Genomic DNA, 19,094 nt, shown 5'->3' on the forward strand with positions numbered 1-19,094 from the left:
TCCAGGGGATCTTCCTGACCCAGCGATCGAACCCGCGTCTGCTGCGTTGCTGGTGGATTCTCAGCCCTGAGGGGTGAAAGTTATCAGGAAAAACCCAGGCAGAAGAGAAATTCTTAAGGTCGATGGAAGGATATAAAGGTTGTATTGGACAGACAGTAACCAAACAATGCCACAGTCAAGGTTTCACAGGGATTCTAAGCTCACACAACTAAAAGAAAATAACCTCATTTTGCTTTTTGGGGGGAGTACATTTTCCAGAAGGAAAATATCAATTATGTATTAAAATAACTGGTATGCCTTATTTTACCCCATGTGCACCCTAATTTTCAATGTATTCCTTCGGGAGATCACCCTAACCTCAATCAGAGTATGGATCTGCTTTATAATAAAATGGAAAAGGTTCATTTTTCAGAAACGTGTTTCAGTTGGCTGCTGGGCACATCTCTTCCTAAAAGCAGGAAATCCTTAACTGAGCCAACTTCATCATCCCACTCCTTTTATTCTCAATTATATGAGACTATACCACCTTAGACACTGGTTGTTCTTTTTCTTTTTTTTTCCATATCCAAATGAAGACATGCGGGGGTTAAAACAGATGAAACAACCAGCATAAAGGGATACACCAGGACTTCCCTGGTGACCCAGTTGTCCAGACTCCACACTTCCATTGCAGGGAGCGTGGGTTTACTCATTAGTGAACTAAAAGGGGCTTCTCTGGTGGCCCAGCAGTAAAGAATCTGCCTGCCAATGCAGGAGATGTGGGTTTGACCCCTGGGCCAGGCAGATCCCCTGGAGAAGAGAATGGTAACTCACTCCAGGATTCTTGCCTGGAGAAGTCCATGGACAGAAGAACCTGGAGGGCTACCAGGCTCTGCAATAGAGACCAATAGAGGCTGAGCAACTAAACTACAGTGAACTAAGATCCCACACGTCTCAGGGCGCAGTCAAAAAACAAAAAAGAGGACACAGCAGAGCATTCAGATTACAAGGCGGTTTATTGAGTTAGTGGCATGCGAGCAAGTTCTTCCCGTGATTGGCAAACGCAGGCATTAGTGCGTTTCAGAGGAGTTCAGAGGAAGGAGAGGCTGGTGGGGTCAGGAGGACCTTGAAGCCAGGGCCTGGTCATCCGGCGACGTGCAGAGCTCTCTAAAGGGGCCTGAAGCTCATCTCAGGGGCAATGGGTGCAGACGCCCCCATACGTGCAAAAGCAATGTTCAGGCCTCACTCCTCGCTGAAAAAGAAGGAGGGGAGAGAAAGGTGAGAGCTGATACTCACTGAGAAGCAATCAACACTTTGATTCTCACCAACCCAGAAAGAATACCCTCCAAAGAAAGAAAACACTTCCTAGCAGCTTCCTGACTTCCTGCCTGGGCTCTGGCTGTGGCTCCAGTGATGCCCAGGCTGGGTCCTCTGCCCCCACTTTTCTGGACCCCCAGGATGCTATTGGCCCCAGACGGACCACGGTGGGGCAGGGGGCGCACACTCACAGGCTCTTCCGGCGGTACTGCTGTAGCGCTTTCTCCGCCACGTTCTCCATGAAGTGAGGACTGGAGACTTCCTGAGGGACCATCACCGTGATGGGGAAGAAGTTGAAGAGTTTCACGACCACCTTGGTGAGGCCAGATGGGACGCTGGGGTCAGAGTTGTGGGAATTCACCTGGAAGGAGAAAAGAAAGGTTACGAGGGGGCGGGGATGACAGTCAACACGGACTCGGCTGGCAACTGAAGTCAGGCTTCATTCGGATGCATGGACCCCTTTGCTTTTCACTAACCTCCACGTTCTACACAACTCGGGGAACAGAAATGCCCTAACCCAGACACACTAGTCTGTGGGGGGTAAATGCCTTCCACGAAGGGCCAGTCCGGGGGAGCCCCACCAAGTAAAATATGGTTTTGAGCCGCCTGCTTCCTTTGGGCAGCCACTGGCCAGGTGGTGGTAGAAAAGGCATCAGGGAGAGAAAAAGAAACACTTCCTGGTACTAGAGAGAAGTTTCTTATCACTGGAGGACAATGGGCCAGTTCATGAGGCCTCCTGCGTGGGACAGGGCAACTCGCCAGAAAGAGCTCTCGCTCTGCAGCTGGACGGGTGATCGCCCCTCAGGTGGGAGATGTTGGGTAAGCTGTTGAACCTTGCCCTTTCCTCACCCATAAAATGGGATTGTGGCACTCACTGGGAGATGGGGCCTTCATGCAGCGCTGTGCCTGAGGGTTTGTTCCTGCAGTAGGACAAGTGTTCCATCAAAAGCAGACATGCCCCCGTGAACATCTTGATCCCGTTTCACCCCCAGGGGAGGACCACACGACCTCCAGACCGCACCGTGAGCGCAGCGGCCGTGCGCGACCAGCGTGGACTCACCGTGGAGACCTGCAGATAGTATTGGTCGTCGCCCTGCGTGAGGTTGGCCAGCTGGGACACCCAGGTGAACTGCTCGTTCAGCTGCTTGAGCAGGGCCGACGTGTTGAGCATCTTCTGCTGGTAGGACTGGAGCAGCTGGTCGTAGAGCCTGCTGAACTTCTCCGCCAGCTGCAGGGACGTGTTCAGCTGCTGGCGCAGCAGTGTCTGACTCGGGTCGCTGGTCGAACAGTCTGCCCAGAGATGCAAAGAACACAGAGAGATGACAGAAATGTGAAGGGAGAGCTCAACAGGGATGAAGACAAGTGGCAACCAGGTCATGCAGCCAGGACTTGAGGCAGAGCTACTCAGCATGCCACCTTTCCATCAGGCGTTCGTGGTCAGCCCAAGGCAAAGCAGAGAGCTGGCCCCGAGTGTGAATCAGCACAGGCTATCCTCATTGAGAAAGTCTTGCTCTTGGAGATGGTGTCAGCTGAAGTAAACTGTCTTAGTGACATCACTGATTTCTCTTGGGGTGTAAGACCCTGTCTCCCTGAAGACGGGCAAGGAGGGGCATTGCCCCACACCTCAAGAAGCACAGCCTCGGGGCTCCATGTGCTCAGCCCAGGAGATCCTCTCACTACTCTGTCCCCTCAGGAATCATCTCCAGAAATCTGGTGGACGTTATCTGTGGCTGCTATTTGTCCGGTACCGTGATGCCTATGCCCAGGCATTACCGAGCGCTCTGGAGAGCAGTGATGGCTAATAGTCTGCTGCATTCTGATGTCCAGCAATGAAAGTGAGGACCAGAGGGCTAAATCATTTGCCTAAAGTCATAGGATGAATGACTGGGGAGGTCAGGATGGTGAACCCAGAAATTTAACTCCTAAACTTGAGCTCTTGCTCCTCAGTCTGTGGCTTTGGAAAGTTCTCCAAGCTAGCCTGTATCTACAGAGTTGGAAATTGTGGTCCCAAGAACCTAGGTAGCAGAAGAGCCAGCCAGGATCCTCAGACCACAAGCACACAGGAACGGAGGGCTGCGGGTCCGGGTCTGCCCACCTGCCCACCATGGCTGGCTGCCAACCTCATCAGAGTAGGGGAGTTCATTGCTTTTGGTCCCCACCCCCACCTCCTGCAGATGGTCAGGTAGACAAGAGCTACAAACAACACTCTCTCTTTAAACACTCTCTGTTTTTCCTCTCCCTTAAGTGTTGAAAAATATCCCCAAAAGAGCACATGAAACTCAAGCAAGGCAGGGAAAAGGAGGAGTTCTTTGCATGCTTCATCATGCTGGTTGTAACCATTTCTATTAAATTAAAATAAAATGGAAGGTGGGGCAAGACATAGGATTATGAACAATTAGCTGGGTTGAGAAATACACACAGTGACTAACTCTCTGTGCCAGGGAGTCATTGAAAACAAGGACAGTCACTAGGAGCCGGGACACAGCCGAGGGCAGTAGCTCTCAGCTGCGGCGGTGCAGCCCCAGGGATGTGTGACCAGGCCTGAAAACACTTCTGGTTGTCACAACTGGCAGGGTTGGGGGGGGTGCGGTGGGAGGTGACTGGCATCCAGGGGCTAGAGGCCAGAGATGCTGCTAAACACCTTCCAATGCACAGGGCAGCCCCCATCACAAATATGATGTGGCCCAGGGACTTCCCCAGTGGTCCAGGGCTTGCGAATCCGCCTTGCAATGCAGGGTTCACCGGCTTGATCCCTGGTTGGGGAACTAGGATCCCACGTTGCATGCCACAACTAGGACCCAGTGCAGCCATATAAAAATAAGTAAATATTTAAAAAATGATGAAGCCAATCATTTAAAAAAAAAAAAAAAGAATGATCTGGTCCAAAATGCCAGGAGAATGGAGATTGCAAAAGTCTAGTCTGGAGGTCTCAGGCAGCACGCACATGCTCCAACGGTTGCATGCACCTTAGATAAGAGGCCATAAGTCTTCCTCAATGTAGAAAAGAAAACCAGTGTTTCAGGAAGCTGTGATCAGTGACGGTTAAGATCAGTACCAGGGGCACCAAAGTGAGCTTGGGCCCACCTGGAGGTCTCTTCTTCTGGCCCTAAAGTGACTTTCTCACCGTGACGTACTATGTGATTTGTGGTTTTCTAACTATGATCTTTCATGGGCTAAACCCAAGAGGCGGGTTTGTGGACTCACCTCACTCCTTCATAGGTCAGCCTCATAAAGCACCTGCACTTTCAGTGGCTTCCAAAATCACAGCACCGAGAGAGGAATATTTAACCAGACTCTGAAGGGCTGCCCAGGCACCCAAAAGAATTAAGTAAGAGCAATGCAAACACCCCCCAGGATCGATTCACTCAGTACAGGGAAATAATTAACCCCTTCCTTCCAAAAACAGGCTTTTGTGAGCCAGGGAGCATGTCACTGCTTTTATACCTGTTTGCCTCCAAGTAGGAAGAATTCAGACCCCTTGATAAAACAGGGAGCAACCACAGAAGGGAGCTATTTCCTTTAACTCAGAGACCAACCAACCACAGGGAAGGTGGCCAGATCGTGAAGGTACCCCAAGGAGAGACCGTATGTTCAGGGCAGAGAACACAGAAGCACTGGTGGGGAACACCTCCCAAACATCCCCCAGGAGGGGCGTCCAGTAACCTTGGGCAGGTCACCAAACCTTCTCTGACTCAGTCTCCTCCTCTAAGAAAAGCAGCCACCCCAGTTATTCTAGGGAGAAGAGTAACTGGTAAAGTGTTTAGAAGAAGGGTGTTTAATAACAAACACATGGCAAGAGTTTGTTTAATAGAGTCCATACTGTCGAAGGGCTTCCTCGACGGCTCAGTGGTAAAGAATCTGCCTGTCCATACAGGAGACTTGGGTTCAGTCCCTGGGTTGGGAAGATCCCTTGGAGTAGGAAATAGCAACCCACTCCAGTATTCTTGCCTTGGAAATCCCATGGACCGAGGAGCCTGGCAGGCTACAGTCCATGGGTTGCAAAGAGTCAGGCACAACCTAGCGACAAAACAACAGAACAACAACAATATCCTGTCTAAATTTTCATCATCTGCAGCCAAAAATGAAGATGTATACTAGGTTTGGCCTCTGGGAACAGACTAACTGGAGGAAGTCACAGGATGACAGCTTTTTAGAAAGTACAGCCACCCCTCCCACAGTCAGCCTGTTAACTGTGAGCTGATGTGATAAGTATTCTGTCTCCTGACCTCAGGGACAACTCTGCATCTTAACCCTCAACCCCAGATGGGGATCCAAGCAGAGCCAAGCAAAGGACAGCCCCCGCCCCCACCAAGAGCCACAGCTGGAAGGTAGCAGAGCTGGCATTAAACTCCCACCCACCTGACCCCCTAAAGGCAACCCCAGCGAGGTGCTGGGGACCTGAAGACCCATGAGACCAGGGGGTCCCTGACTCACCCACTTCCAGGATCTCCTGGCACTTCTCGCACTGGTCCTTCATCCGCAGGCATCCCGTGGAGTTGTGGCGGATCTCCTTACACACCGTGCGGTCGTTGTTTGCTGGGAACACACACGGACACGTCACACAGTGCAACACAGGCTGCCCCCATCTCTCTGAGCCCTTCCACACCACTGTCAAGCCCTTTGAGATGACTCTGCGGGCAGAGCAGGTTGGCATCTGGCTGTCTGCCTGCAGACAGACAGGCTCCGACCAGCAGTGAGACCCCCTGCAGTGGGACCAGGAGATGGTTCCCGGGCCCCCCTGAGCTGGGCATGGCCGCCTTCTCACCACCTCCACCTGCTGACCCCTCTCCCACCTCCAGGCCCCCTTTGCTGTGCGTACTTCTCTTTGGGATCATAACCTGTTCTGCTCTGCATTCTGTCTTGGCTCATTTCTCTCCCCCTGGCCAGGCAGCAAGCTCCTTGAAGGCAGGAATAAGATTTACCTTGGAACCTCCTTATAAGCCAGGGCGACCCCCCTCCTCCACCTTATGGATATGCAGGAAATGCTTGTTCAGGTCAATCTGTTGTTTAGCTGCTAAGTTGTGTCAGACTCTTTTGCGACCCCATATAGCCTGCCAGGGTCCTCGGTCCATGGGCTTCTCCAGGCAAGAATATTGGAACGGGTTGCCATTTCTTTTTCCAAGGAATCTTCCCAACTTAGGGGTCAAACCCACATCTCCTGCATTGGCAGGTGAGTTCTTCAACACTGAGCCACCAGGGAAACCTGTTTAAGTCAGTCCCCTCCTGTATTTCCAATCCATTACAAGCCAAAACCCAGTGCTGGTCCAACTGTAGCATTTAGGCGACGGGGTTGGCCAACCAGTGTCTATTGGCTCAATGAAAGAAATCACTTCTATAAATTTCGGCTTTTCATGTCCATGTTAGTTTCATTCATTCAAAAGATACTCTGGGCTCATTTTCTACCAGACCCTAAGGTTATAGCCAAAAATAGCTTTCTTAACTGTACAGTGAGCTGATTATATAATTCATTGCCAATATATGCATGGCAGCCACATAAAGCACCTGAGTTCCCAAGACAAAGGGGTCTAGCCCTCAAGAGCAGTGGTCCGCAACCTTTTTGGTTCGAGGGATCAGTTTTGTGGAAGACAATTTTTCCAGGGAGGTGGTGGGTAGGGAATGGTTTCAGGATGATTCAAGAGCATTAAATTTACTGTGCACTTTATGTCTATTATTATTACACCAACTCCATCTCAAATCAACAGGCATTAAATCCCAGAGGTTGGGGATCCCTACCCTAGAGGAAAAGAGTGTCATACCCACCCGCTGTTGGAAGGAGCCTGGAAAACTCAAAAGAAGACCAGAGTTACAAGTCCTGTAGGGCTAGATTTGACCAGCCCAGGGGATCTTCCCAAACCGGGGATCAAACCCACGGCTCCTGCATTGCAGGCGGATTCTTTACCACTGAGCCCACAGGGATGTCTGTGAACCTCTGGGCATGTTCCTACACCCCCTGTCAAACAGGGATGGCAGCCCCCTCCCCAGGTTGCTCTTTCGGGGATTGAGATGATACAGGCCAAGTCTTGGGCACAGATCTGAGCATCTGAGGCTCCCTGCCTCCACACGTCCTTGGCTCCTCAGCTATTCGTACATCTCTTCAGCATCACAGCCTGTTTGACTGGGTTAAGCATATCAAAGAACTGAGCTTTCATCCCCCTCCTTCTCACCTGTGAATTCCTCCATGGGGAATTGGTAGGGAGACCTGCGCAGGTGGGCGTCCATGGCCTGCTGGGCCTGGTAGATCATGTCGTAGAAGGGCTGAAACACATCATGGAAGTTGATGGGTTCCAACAAGGGGAAAGGCATCACGTTCCGGGCGAAGCGGGACTTGGGATTGAAGAAGAGCGACCCCCTCGGGAACGAGCTGAAGGGGGAGTAGTAGTGAGTGTCCTGGGGCCTCCGGGGGAAGAACCGGTCCTGGAAGAGCTCGTCCATGATGCTGGACGCCCGGGTGAAGCTGTCCTCCATGACGTCCATCACGTGGCTCTGCTGCCGGTCGTTCTCCATCAGGGAGTCAATGCGGTCACCGTTGATCCAGAAGTAGAAGGGGGAGCTCTGGTTTAGGAACTCCTCGAGCTGTGACAGGAGATGGGGGATAGTCAGGGGTGCCTCCCCCTTGTCAAGACGGGCCAGGCCCATCCCGGCTGCACCTGGGACATCTCAGAGTCACAACACGGGGCGGAAGGCCCGGCTGGGAATGGCTCCCCATCTCTGAAATGTCCAGGACAGCCCCCCTTCCATTCTACTGACCCGAGCGGGGAGGAGTAAGAAGACCTGTGGGGCTAAGAAAGGCACATGACCCATCAAGTGAGACCCGTCTTCTGTCCTCTTTGACCCCCGCCTCCCCAATCAGCCAAGTGCCAACCAACAGGACTCTGGGGAAGGGCAAAATTCATGACTCCTAATTGAGCAAGGCCTTTTGCTAAAGAGGACACAGGGCTCTGCCCTACCATGGAGCCATTTGTTAACTTATGCAGCTAAGAATAGCTGGATGAGAGTCTTTTAAGATGGCAAATACCAGGCACAGGTGTTTTTCACATTCCCACATTACTGAACTCATAGCAGACATTACCAATCAATCACACACTCTGGGCCCCAGTGCAGCCAGAACTAATCAATTGCAACTGGCATATGAAATGAAGCTGTGATACAGTGATTTATCATAAGAAATATATATTAATGGTCTGGTTCCTGACAAGAAGGTCCTAAAGGTCTTGGAATTTCCTGTGATAAGAGCAGTTAAGGTGTCTTTTGTTATGTTAGGGAGGCGACTTTTGGAAAGCAACTAAGGATGGGGGCTGACTGTCGGGGAGTGAACTATATGATTAAAGGGCTAGTGATTTCGGGCCCAGCCCCTGATTTCTACAGAGGGGAGAGGGGCTGGAGATTGAATCAATGACCAATGGCCAATGATTTAATCAATCATGCTGGTGTAATGCAGCCTCTATTAAATCCAGAAGGATGGGCTTGTAAAGCTTCTGGGTTGATAGACACGTGCACCAAGGAGATGCGAGAGACTGCTGCACTTGGAGAGGACGTGAAGGCCCCCCACCACCCCCCACCCCTAGCTCTGGGCATCTCTTCCATCTTGCTATTCCTGACTCATATCCTTTTAGTTTTATTATTTTTTTAATGGGTGACCAATGGGCTGGTCACCCATTGGTGGCTTTTTAAAAATTTTTTTAAAATTTCACCTACGTGAAATTTACCCCGTGGAAAATGGGATCCTAGTTCCCCAACCAGGGTTCGAACTCATGTTCCCTGCACTGCAAGGCAGATACTTAACCACTGGACCCCTGGGGAAATCCCCTGAGTTATATTCTTCTATAACAAATTGATTATCTAGTATGTAAAATGTTCTTCCAGGTTCTGTGAGCTTCTTGAGCAAATTCATTGAACTTAAGGGGGCAATTCACCTGTAATGTAGGAGACTCGGGTTCGATGCCTGGGTCAAACAGATCCCTGGGAGAAGGAAATGGCAACTCACTCCAATATTTTTCCCTGGGAAATCCCATGGACAGAGGAGCCTGTCAGGCTACAGTCCATGGGGTTGCAAAGAGTTGGACACGACTTAGCGAATCAACAGCAACAAAAGGAAGTAATCATGGAACCCTCTAATCTACAGCCAGTCAGTCAGAGGCAGAGGTAACCACCTGGACTTCTGACTGGCTGTTGAAGTCAGGGGTGGGCGTGATGGGGCAGTCTTGTGGGACTGAGCCCTGAACTTGTGGGGTCTGACGCTGTCTCTGGGTAGATGGGGTCCAGCTTGAGTTGAACTGCAGGGCACCTGGCTGGTGTGGGAGAACCCTTGGTGGGGAAACCCCCCCACACTTGGAACTCAGTGCAGAATCGAAGGAGCACATTCAGTTCTCCGCACCCCCCGCCCCAAGCCATGCTGTGCCGCAGGAGCGGGGCCCTCGTCACCTGGTGGCCAACCAGTCCCGAGCCGCTTCTGCACACACGCGCGTAGAACTTCATGCAGGTCTGTTTCAGGCAGGGCTTGCATTCCTCCCAGAGGGCCAGCATGGTCTCATTGCACACCCCCTGGGACGCCTTCAGCTTGTTTTCAGAATCCCTGGTATCATTCAGGGCGTCCTAGGGGATGACACAGGCCGGCTTAGCCACAGAAACCACAGGCTTCCCCTGCCCGAGGTGGACATGGGTGGGCCCTCCCACCTCTGCCCAACCTGGCGTTCTTGCTTCCATCCCTGCTCTGGCTCGCAAGTACCCACATTTGCCACCTGGATGTCCCTTCTCACCTGGTTTTAAACATCCTCCCTTCTTCATCCTGCTCCTCAGTCCTTTCTGGCCCCTAGAGCTCATCTGGACTTCTTTCTCTGATGCTGCACCTACAGTCTTTACCCCCAAGACTTCCCCCCTATCACTAAATACCCCACTTTCTACTCTCAACCTCAGGAATTTCAATGTCATCTTCCACAGCTTCCCTGAATCTATTTTTCTATGGCAACCACGGCCCCTGACATACCACAATAATAGGTAAGCTTCCAAAATCAAAGTCACATCTACTACCAAAACTCTCTAACATGACCATGGCATTTGACCCAGTAAATCTGCAAGAATCTATCCCAAGGATTTCCTGCAATAAAGGAGAAGTTCATATGCCTTAAGATACTTATTACAATATTCATGAATGGCAAAAAAAAAAAAAATACTGGCATCAACTCAGATGCTCAAAACTAGGGGACCAGTTAAGGAAATTGTGGTGCCTACAAATGATAGGATAGCACTACCAAGGATGTTTATAATAAGTGTTAAATATTATAATAAGCATTTCTCACATTAAAAAATTCATGAGTTTGAGTACAGCCATTGTCCAAAAACCATAGAGGAGAAAAAGTAGTAATAAATAGATCAAACGCAGGTATCCTTAGATACCTAAGGAATTGTCCTAAGGTAAAAGGATTATGGAAAAACTTTTTCTCTTTGGCCTTTCTATATTAAAATCTTGATAAATGAGTGTATCAGTCTTCAAAGAATTAAGTAGACCATCCATACCCCCAGATGAAGCTACACTAGGAGTGTCCGACCAGGAGGAACGATGGGAGATCCTCCCCTGCTCCGTGTCCCCTGTGCCCCGGTCCACGTCCACTGCCTCTTGCTCCCAAATGGGGAAGGCCGCCGTGCCTTATCCTAGGCCAGATCACAGGCAATTCCTTTCTTTCCCGTTCCCATGTTCCTCAACTGGGAAGTCATGGAGTCTTTGTCCAAAGATGATGTGCTTTATCATAGGTTGTCAACTATCATATCCCAGTGAGTCGCACAAATATTCAAGAAAAAGACTTGCCACCTCTCAGTGGGCTCTAGGAGCCTTCTCATAGCATGGCGGGAATTTCTACTCACGCCAAGAAAGGGCATTAAGTTCCAAAGAAAGAGCTGCACCCAGGCCAACATTTCTGTAAGTGGCTTCCATGAAATGGTGCTACAAGTTATCAGGAAAAAAATAAATGGATTCCCTGGTCAATTGGATTTGCAAAGCACCTCGGTTGAATGAAGTCACATATGTTTCTTTACTGCAGAACATCTCTGAGTCTTTACAATGATTTCACTCCATGCATTAGGGACCATAGGCCCCATTTCAGCATCTCCATCATTAGAGTTAGGGTAGCAATAGGAGTAGAATTTGAGGATACCTTCAAGGAGACTATTTATTTTTTAAATAAGCTGGGCTTCCCAGGCGGCACTAGTTGTAAAGAACCCGCCTGCCAATGCAGAAGACATTTAAGAGAAGCGGGTTCAATCCCTGGGTCAGAAAGATTTCCCTGGAGGAGGAAATGGCAACCCACTCCAGTACTCTTGCCTGGAGAATCCCATGAACAGAGGAGCCTGGTGGGCTACAGTACATGGGGTCTCAAAGAGTTGGACACAAATGAAGCAACTTAGCACAGCATAAATAAGCTGTTTATTGAAAGACAGTAGTTTAGTTCTGTGTGTTCACCAGTGGACTTAGATGTCTCTTTACAAAGTAGTCCAGAACTCAGAGGTGGGCTATTGCCTGCTGTACCCCAAAGGTATTACTCACACTAGATAAGCTTCCTGAAGGTAGAGTGACATCCACCTCCTAACCTGTGACAATGACAGACCCTACCCAAAGCCGACCTTGGAGCTTGCACACATCAGGGTTTGGAAAAATCTATTGAAATGAATCTGGGCAGCAGGCCCTAGGCCAGGCTTGAAACGAAACCAGATCCAAAATCTCACCCCTTGAAGCTTTCAAAAGCAAATAAACCTTCCCTATTTGTTAACCACAGCCCTGGGTATCAGCTGACACAGCCGGGAAGGGAAGACAGAGGGTCACCATGGCAACCTGGCAGGGCTTCCCCATGCCCTCCCTCCAGCACCGAGGATCAAGGTGGGGGCAGCTAGGGTCTTCCTTACCTCTTTCTTCTTCTTGGCTTCCTCTAGGGAGCTGAGCAGTAATTTGCGCTCTTCATTGGTTTGTTCTATTTGGGTCTTTATCTGTTTCACCTCCTTGAGGGCATTTTTAATTTCTTTATTCACGTACTTACTCCCTTCGGTGGACATTTCTGCAGGAAAAGGGCAGGAAGGTGGATGATGTGAGAGGAAGGGATGGTGCTGGGAATACAACCCTGGAACCAGTTTAAAGGGTCAGAAAGGCCAGGGGGTTTAGGGGCTGCCAAGGCTGGGGTCCCCCTGGCAGGCAGCCTTCAGGGTCCCAGCTTCACCCTGACCCAGGTTCCATTCCAGGTTCCATCTCCAGGGTACACTGAAGACCCAGGGCCAAGTCAATTACACCCAGCTGCTCAGAAATGCAAACACTGGAGCAGACACACCCCAGAGGAGGAATAACCCAGTGTGCTCCTGGGGCACTGGAGGAGCAGCCTCACCAGCTGCAGAAGAAAATTTTCAAGGAGAAAAAAAATCCTGGAAGGGTAATTGTTTAAGCATCAAAATGTAAAATAGTATCCAATTGGATACAATCTCTTCTGGAATGCAGTTTAAGCAAACTTCTGAATTTCACCTTTGTTCTAACAAATGGTATCAGGTGACAGGGACATGGAGGTGAGACTGTGATCAGACACCACATCGTGTGACAAATACAATGAGATAATGTCACCGAAGTACTGAAAGTAACAGCCCATGCTTCTCTGGTGCTTATCCTCGGCCAAGCACCGCGCTGGACACTTCACGTGCATTTAAGACTCTCAACACTGCCTTCACCCCACTGCACAAATGAGGATGAAGAATCACAGTGAGGTCAAGATTCTCACCCAAGGTTATAACAGCTGGGGAGGGCAGAGACAGACTCCCATCCACCTCTGATCTCAACATTAGGGTTTCTAACTACTACGCTGGAGAGCTGGTCAGCTCTCAGGACGAGAGTGAAGCAGAGGGAAGACAGGTGTCAGGAAGGACCTAGCAGAAGTGGGGAAGGAAGAGCTGGGCTTTGAAGGATGACAAGCCCTCCTAATAAATGACATTTCCTCTTTCCTGAATCCAGAGCATTGGTTTTCTGGGTGGCAAGGTGGCAGATACAGGTAGTAAGCTTTATGGAAACTCGAAGGGATAGTCCACAGAGGGCCCAGTGGTCCAGGCTGCAAGGAGCCTCATGGGGGAGATGTGGGCACTGGGCCAAGCGGACTGTGAAGGGAACAGCTGAAGGAGATGCAGCAGTCAGAAAGGGCTTGGGGTCCACCTGAAAGAGCCTGGCTGGCGACAGAGGGTTCAGAGAGGGGCTCGAGCAGAGCAAACCAGATCCGATGCACAGGGCGGAAATGGTCCCTGACCCCTGGGGGCCTGGTCACTTACCCTGGAGCTCTTTGTCCGAGATTGCCCGGCCACTCTCCCAGCTGAGCAGCAGCCCCACCAACAGCAGGAGAGTCTTCATCTTGCCTCCTTCTCCACTTCTGGAATCCCAGCACGCCTCTGTTTGTAGAGAACAGGGGACTGTCATGGCAACAGCTAGACAGCCCGCTGGTCTCCGGCCCAGCCTGCCGCCTGCTCTCCCGGAGCCCTGCTGAGGCCTGGCCCTCTGCTATGCCCTCAGCTCGCATCACCGCCTTTCTATCCCAGGGACTGGACAAGAAAGGATCAGTCTTGCCAGTGGACACCTTCAAAAGAAAGTGGGAGGCAGCGGGTACTGGGAAGAACCCCAGGAAAGCAGCCTCATACAGAAGAAACGAGGATCTGGAGTCAGAACCACTGGACTCTGGTCCAAGCTACCCTCCTCCTGCTCCTCCATCCTCCCCTTCCTCCCCCTGTTCCTCCCCCTCCTCCTTCTCTTCTCATCATAGCTGCCTGTGCCCGAAAAAGGCACAGGAACTGTCTGCATCCAGAGGGCATCTATCTGACGATACCTGCTCACATCAAACTCAACTCTGAATACACCTCTCTTGGGTCACTCATCTGGCCTATCCCATCCCCCTAAAGTGGGGACTGCAGCCCCAGAGCGCAGCCAGCCCCCTGCCATCGACATCACCAGGCCTGCTACAGCAGGCATCACCAATCGATCACAGCACTGTCCCCACCATCCTCCTGAAAGTGCTTTTGGAGGGTCTGAGGCTGTTTCGAGGGCCTGAGGCACTGACAGCCTCAGAACCTCTGGGTTGGCACAGGAAAATAAATCCATTTGTCATCCTTAGCGTGAGACTTGAGGCAGGAGGCGTGGATGGGAGTAGAGCAAGGCGAAGACAGTGGTCTCCAGGGAGCGTAGCGAGGGCGGGGCAAAGCCAAAGGACTGATGGGGGAGGGGGGCCCGGGGTGGGGGGACGGAGCCTCCCCAGAAGAAGTCCTGCTGGGAGGCGCGCCTCTCTGCTCTGCCAGGTCCCTTTCACTCAGCTGGTCTCTCTAAACCCACCGCAGCGCGTCTGCCAAGGTCCTCCCACCACACTCGGCTGGCTGCCTGAACCCTGGACCGGCTGGTCTTACACAATGGATCCTTTCCCCAAAGCTGAAGTTGTTGCAAAACAGAAACCCCTCCCCCTGCATCCCTCCCCCCAACTGCTCATCTGAACTCACCCGCTTTCCCTAACAAGAATGAGAGGGGGCTCTCCCCTTCCTGGAACGATGCACAGTCCAAAGCTGCTCTCAGCTCTGCAGGCTGAGACCCTGGGAGAACGTGAATAAGGCAAGTCTCTCCTGAGATGCAATTAGTGAGGCAGCCGGCCTGTGGTCCCTGAGCAGCGTGGGAGAGGAGAGTGGGTCACTGACCTCCCCAGAGATGGTGGGTGGGCGGCTGAGCCAGGGCGCTATTTCAGGTCTGCCAGGCTGCCCCAGCTGCTCACTGAGGCCTGAAACGCCTCAAGCAGGGACAGAGGCTTTGTCACGCCAGAGAGACAAAACCAGAGAGAGACACCCCTCCAGCAGAGCACCCCCGTAAGTGAAGGCTTTTGAGAAATCCACACACCAGCCTTTGAAAAAGGCTGGAACCAGAAGACAGGGCATTGGGTCCAAAGGAAGAGACGCAGGGAAGTCAAAGGCAAGAGCACTGGATGAGGAGTCCAGAAACCCACAGGTCAGTACAGGATCTCCCGTCAAGGGCCTGGACGCCATGGGAGCCGTGAAGCGGAGAGCTGGGACAGAGACCTGTCTCCCATTCAATCCTCCACCTGAGAGGGGAGGCGGAACCCAGAAACATGATGGGGCTCCCCAAGGCCTACAAGCAGGTGGCAACCCCAGGATGAGAACCCAGCCCTCCCAATCCCCCAGTCCAGTGTTCTTTCCTTGACACCAAGTCACTGAAATCTAAGCCTCAGTTTTTCCATCTGTAAAACGGACCTAATACAGACCTCAGAGATTTGAATTTGTTCTGTAAACACAAGGGTCTTATGTCATCACAGGAAATTCTGACTCCTTCAAAAATAGATGTAGGACCAGTTGTGGGCACTGGCACGATATATTTCAAGGAAGTGGGAAGAGGTGGCATGTAGAGACAGGGACAGAGGACCTGAAGCAGGCATACAAGGCCACCTGCGGTCCTTCCCTGCTGTGGACTTTGCCTTAATGAAGCAATCGGCTCCTTAAAAGTACGTGGGAATTAGCCAGGAGTCTTGTTATCACACCAGATTCTGATTCCGAGACTGCTATGCTAAAAACCTTGCAGGTGATACGGATACTAGCCCAAGGACAGTAGGAGAACAGTGGCTGTGCAGCCAAATTACCCTCCCTTTGCACTAACTCCCCTCCCCTCCCAGCTTCGGACCAGGGCACCTGGTTGCCAACTGCTCTGATTAAACAAGCCACTCAAAGGCCCTCCTTTCCCCAGAAGAAGCCATGGGGAGGACACGGTCAGGCAGAGTAAGCTGCACGGTTCAAAGCCCAAGTTCCTCTCCTACTCCCTCCCCAAATAAGTAAACTCAACCTAAAGGAAAAACAAAACAATTCACCTATAATTCACACCCTCCAGAGGTAAACATTAGCACCGTGGTATCTTTCCTCTTTTCTATGTATTTGCATACAATTGGGTCCTTTACATCCACTATCTTCAAATACACGCGAAAAGCATACTTTCATGGCTGTGTAATAGTCCTTTTTCTGGTATACCTTATTTTGCCATCCCACATGGCTGAGCATTTAAATGGTCTTTAATTTCTGACTTATTATAACACTCTCAAGAGCATCCTTTTATAGAATTTGTACTTACTCTTAAATTCTTAACCTCAGTCTTAAATAGTCATAATCAGCTTCTTTTCTTTCAGTAAGTCCAGAAATTCTGGAAGGTCAAGACTTGGGTTCTAATCCCAATTCTGATACCTATTTTCTGTTTATCTTTGGAGATTTTTCTTTCTGTTTATCCTTTCAGATTTTCACCTATAAAATGCGACGACAGTTTTGAATCAGATGTCTGAAATCTGATGGAGGTTGTGTGACATTGCTCTGATGTACTCTGGGGCATTAGGAAGCAGAAAGAGTTTTCCAGGTGGCTCAGTGGTGAAGAATCTGCCTGCCAATGCAGGAGACTCCAGAGATGCAGGTTCCATCCCTGAGTTGGGAAGACCCCCTGAAGGAGGAAATGGCAACCCACTCCAGTATTCTTGCCTGGAGAATTCTATGGACAGAGGAGCCTGGCAGCTACAGTCCATGGGGTAGCAGAGTCGGACACGACAGAGCGACTAAGCACGCACACAACATATACTTAAATCAAAACATCAAACTTATCAACATACTAGCCAGGGAACTAGAGAATTCAGCAGCAAACAAGATGAGTCACGCGCTCGAGCTGACTGCCACCCCCTGAAGATATCAGCGCCTTTCCAAGGAAAATACTGCAGGAAGGCTCTCAGCGCGGGCCAGCTCTGCCACTCACTAGCCTGGCCTCCAGCGTCTGCGGCAGTCCTCCAAATGTCAATTTCCCCATCTTTACAAAAGGATGTTCACTACACCTATCCTGTTTACCCCACAGAACTGTGATTGGAGTTCATGAACAAAAGGGCTCCCGAGTCCTTGCCTGTGCTCCGACCCCAGCAATTTTCGGACCCCGCCAGGCTCGCAGGCGATGGGGCTCGGGTCACCTGCCTTCCCTGATCTCCCGACTCCACCCAAAGCGCCCCCTCTGACAGCCCTATAACTACGAGCGATCATCCTCTCCTAGCCTGGCGGCGGCGGCGGCCACCCCCGCCCCCCACCCCCGCTCATCACGCCGGCGGCGGGGCTCTGCGCAGGGGACTGGAAGGGTGGGACGTCTCACCGGTCACCGCTGCCCCGCGCTCCTCCTGGCCACGCCGCGCGCACAGCACCGTGAGGCGCCCGTATTTATAGCCCTCCGCTGCGTCTACACCCACTTTGGGGCTGGCTGCAAACCTGCATGACTCACGCCCAAAGAATGCCGTAGAAAGCACCGGGAGCTTTCTGGAAGCCGGCGCGGGAGGGGGTGCGGAGATGCGGGGGGCGGGCAGTTGGGGGCGGGTGTCCGGTGCAGCACTCGGCGGGGGGCGCAGGGGGGCGCTTCGGCACCGCGAAAGGCTCCGGCGTAGACAGACGCTGGGGTGCGGGATCGCACCCTTGGGGCTCAGAGCTGGGGCACGGCGCCCCCAGGAGGGAAGAGCCTGAATAACCCGCACGGCGAGCGCCCAGCTCCGCAGAAGTGGAGGGATGCTCCGCGCCCCCCGCTGCTGCCTACTCCCAAATCAAAACTCACAATTCCGCTGCCCGATTGAGCGTTAGTTTTTCGCGGGCGCCACTCCTCCGGCCGCATTTAACAGCATCAGAAATAACGGGGGTGTAATGGTGAGAGATGTTGTGATAGAGAAGGAACGCAGCAAGTATGAAATGACAGCTTCCCAAACCACTACAGTGGCAGACCTGCTAGGCTGCAGGGAACAGAAACAGCTTCTTAGGAATGAACAGAGCATCCGTTTGGGAAATCATAAGGACTCCCTGACTCTCTGATTCCAGGACCTTAACTAAATGTTGTCCCCATCCACTTGAGACCCAGCCAAACCGGGTGGGCTTCATGAACATGGGACCCTGCTGCCCCGTGAACTATTTGATGAGCTACCGTCCAAGTCTTGAAATTCTCAATCGTTTTTGAACAAGGGGCCCTGCGTTTTCCTTGTGCACCGGGCCTCACATGTTATGCTGCTGATCCTAGTTGCAAAGGCCCTCACTGATCTCCACCAGCCCCAAGTTCCCTCTGCTAGCAGGAGGAAGCTTGCCGACAGACTCCCTGTGGCAGGGGGCTTTGATGGGGCTGAGGGGTGGGAGCCCTTTGCCATCCCCTGGCAGGGAGGGGACCAACCCAGAAGCCCCACAGGCATAGCGATGAATACTTCCTGGGGAAGAAACAGTTAGGCACTCTGATCCAGGATGTTTGAGCCCTACGAGAAAGGTCTAGGGACTTCAGGGTGGTTCTCGCCCTGGCTTGGGGAAGATGGGTGTGCAGGGCAGGTGTGGACAGTTTGATTCACTTGCCAGCTGAAAACCGGCAAGATGACAGAGTCGGAGGAGAGTCGTATGGCAAAGGGCCAAGTTTTCCTGCCCACAGCTTTCAACGTACAGCTTCAGACCCAGTCCCTGGTTGCCCAAGGTCGGGACAACTAGGACCCCACCCTTTTCAGGAAGGAGCACAGGGGGAGCTTCTAGGCAAGTGAAAAACAGGGAGAAAGTGTATGTGGGGGCGGAGGGTGGGGGTGGTTGTTGCATAGAATTCTGACGGAGCTCTCAGCTCCATCCTGAGGATCTGGGTGACCTTGGCCAGCCCGAAGATTTTAATCCCCCACACCCCTTCCCAGCTCCTCAGTTCTCAGATTCTTCCTTCTGGACAATGAGGAATCTGGAATGTATCATCTCTGAGGTCCCCTTCAACCTCACCAGGAGCAATGCCA

The 19,094-nt window shown here is 51.6% G+C and overlaps 1 protein-coding gene across 1 annotated transcript; it reads right to left on the reverse strand.

Moving 5' to 3' along the window:
* Positions 1-976: 976 nt before the first annotated feature.
* CLU (clusterin) lies at positions 977-17,574 on the reverse strand. The gene is made up of 9 exons (XM_020877884.2): positions 17,459-17,574; positions 13,582-13,698; positions 12,190-12,338; positions 9,718-9,888; positions 7,461-7,869; positions 5,731-5,832; positions 2,357-2,586; positions 1,488-1,657; positions 977-1,231 (listed from the first exon to the last, which is right to left on the reverse strand). Exons 2-9 carry the CDS (start codon positions 13,658-13,660, stop codon positions 1,222-1,224), a joined length of 1,320 nt encoding a protein of 439 aa, XP_020733543.2. The 5' UTR covers positions 13,661-13,698; positions 17,459-17,574; the 3' UTR covers positions 977-1,221.
* Positions 17,575-19,094: the final 1,520 nt, after the last annotated feature.

This window comes from Odocoileus virginianus, chromosome 18 (genome assembly GCF_023699985.2).
Source record: "Odocoileus virginianus isolate 20LAN1187 ecotype Illinois chromosome 18, Ovbor_1.2, whole genome shotgun sequence".
Taxonomy (NCBI): domain Eukaryota; kingdom Metazoa; phylum Chordata; class Mammalia; order Artiodactyla; family Cervidae; genus Odocoileus; species Odocoileus virginianus.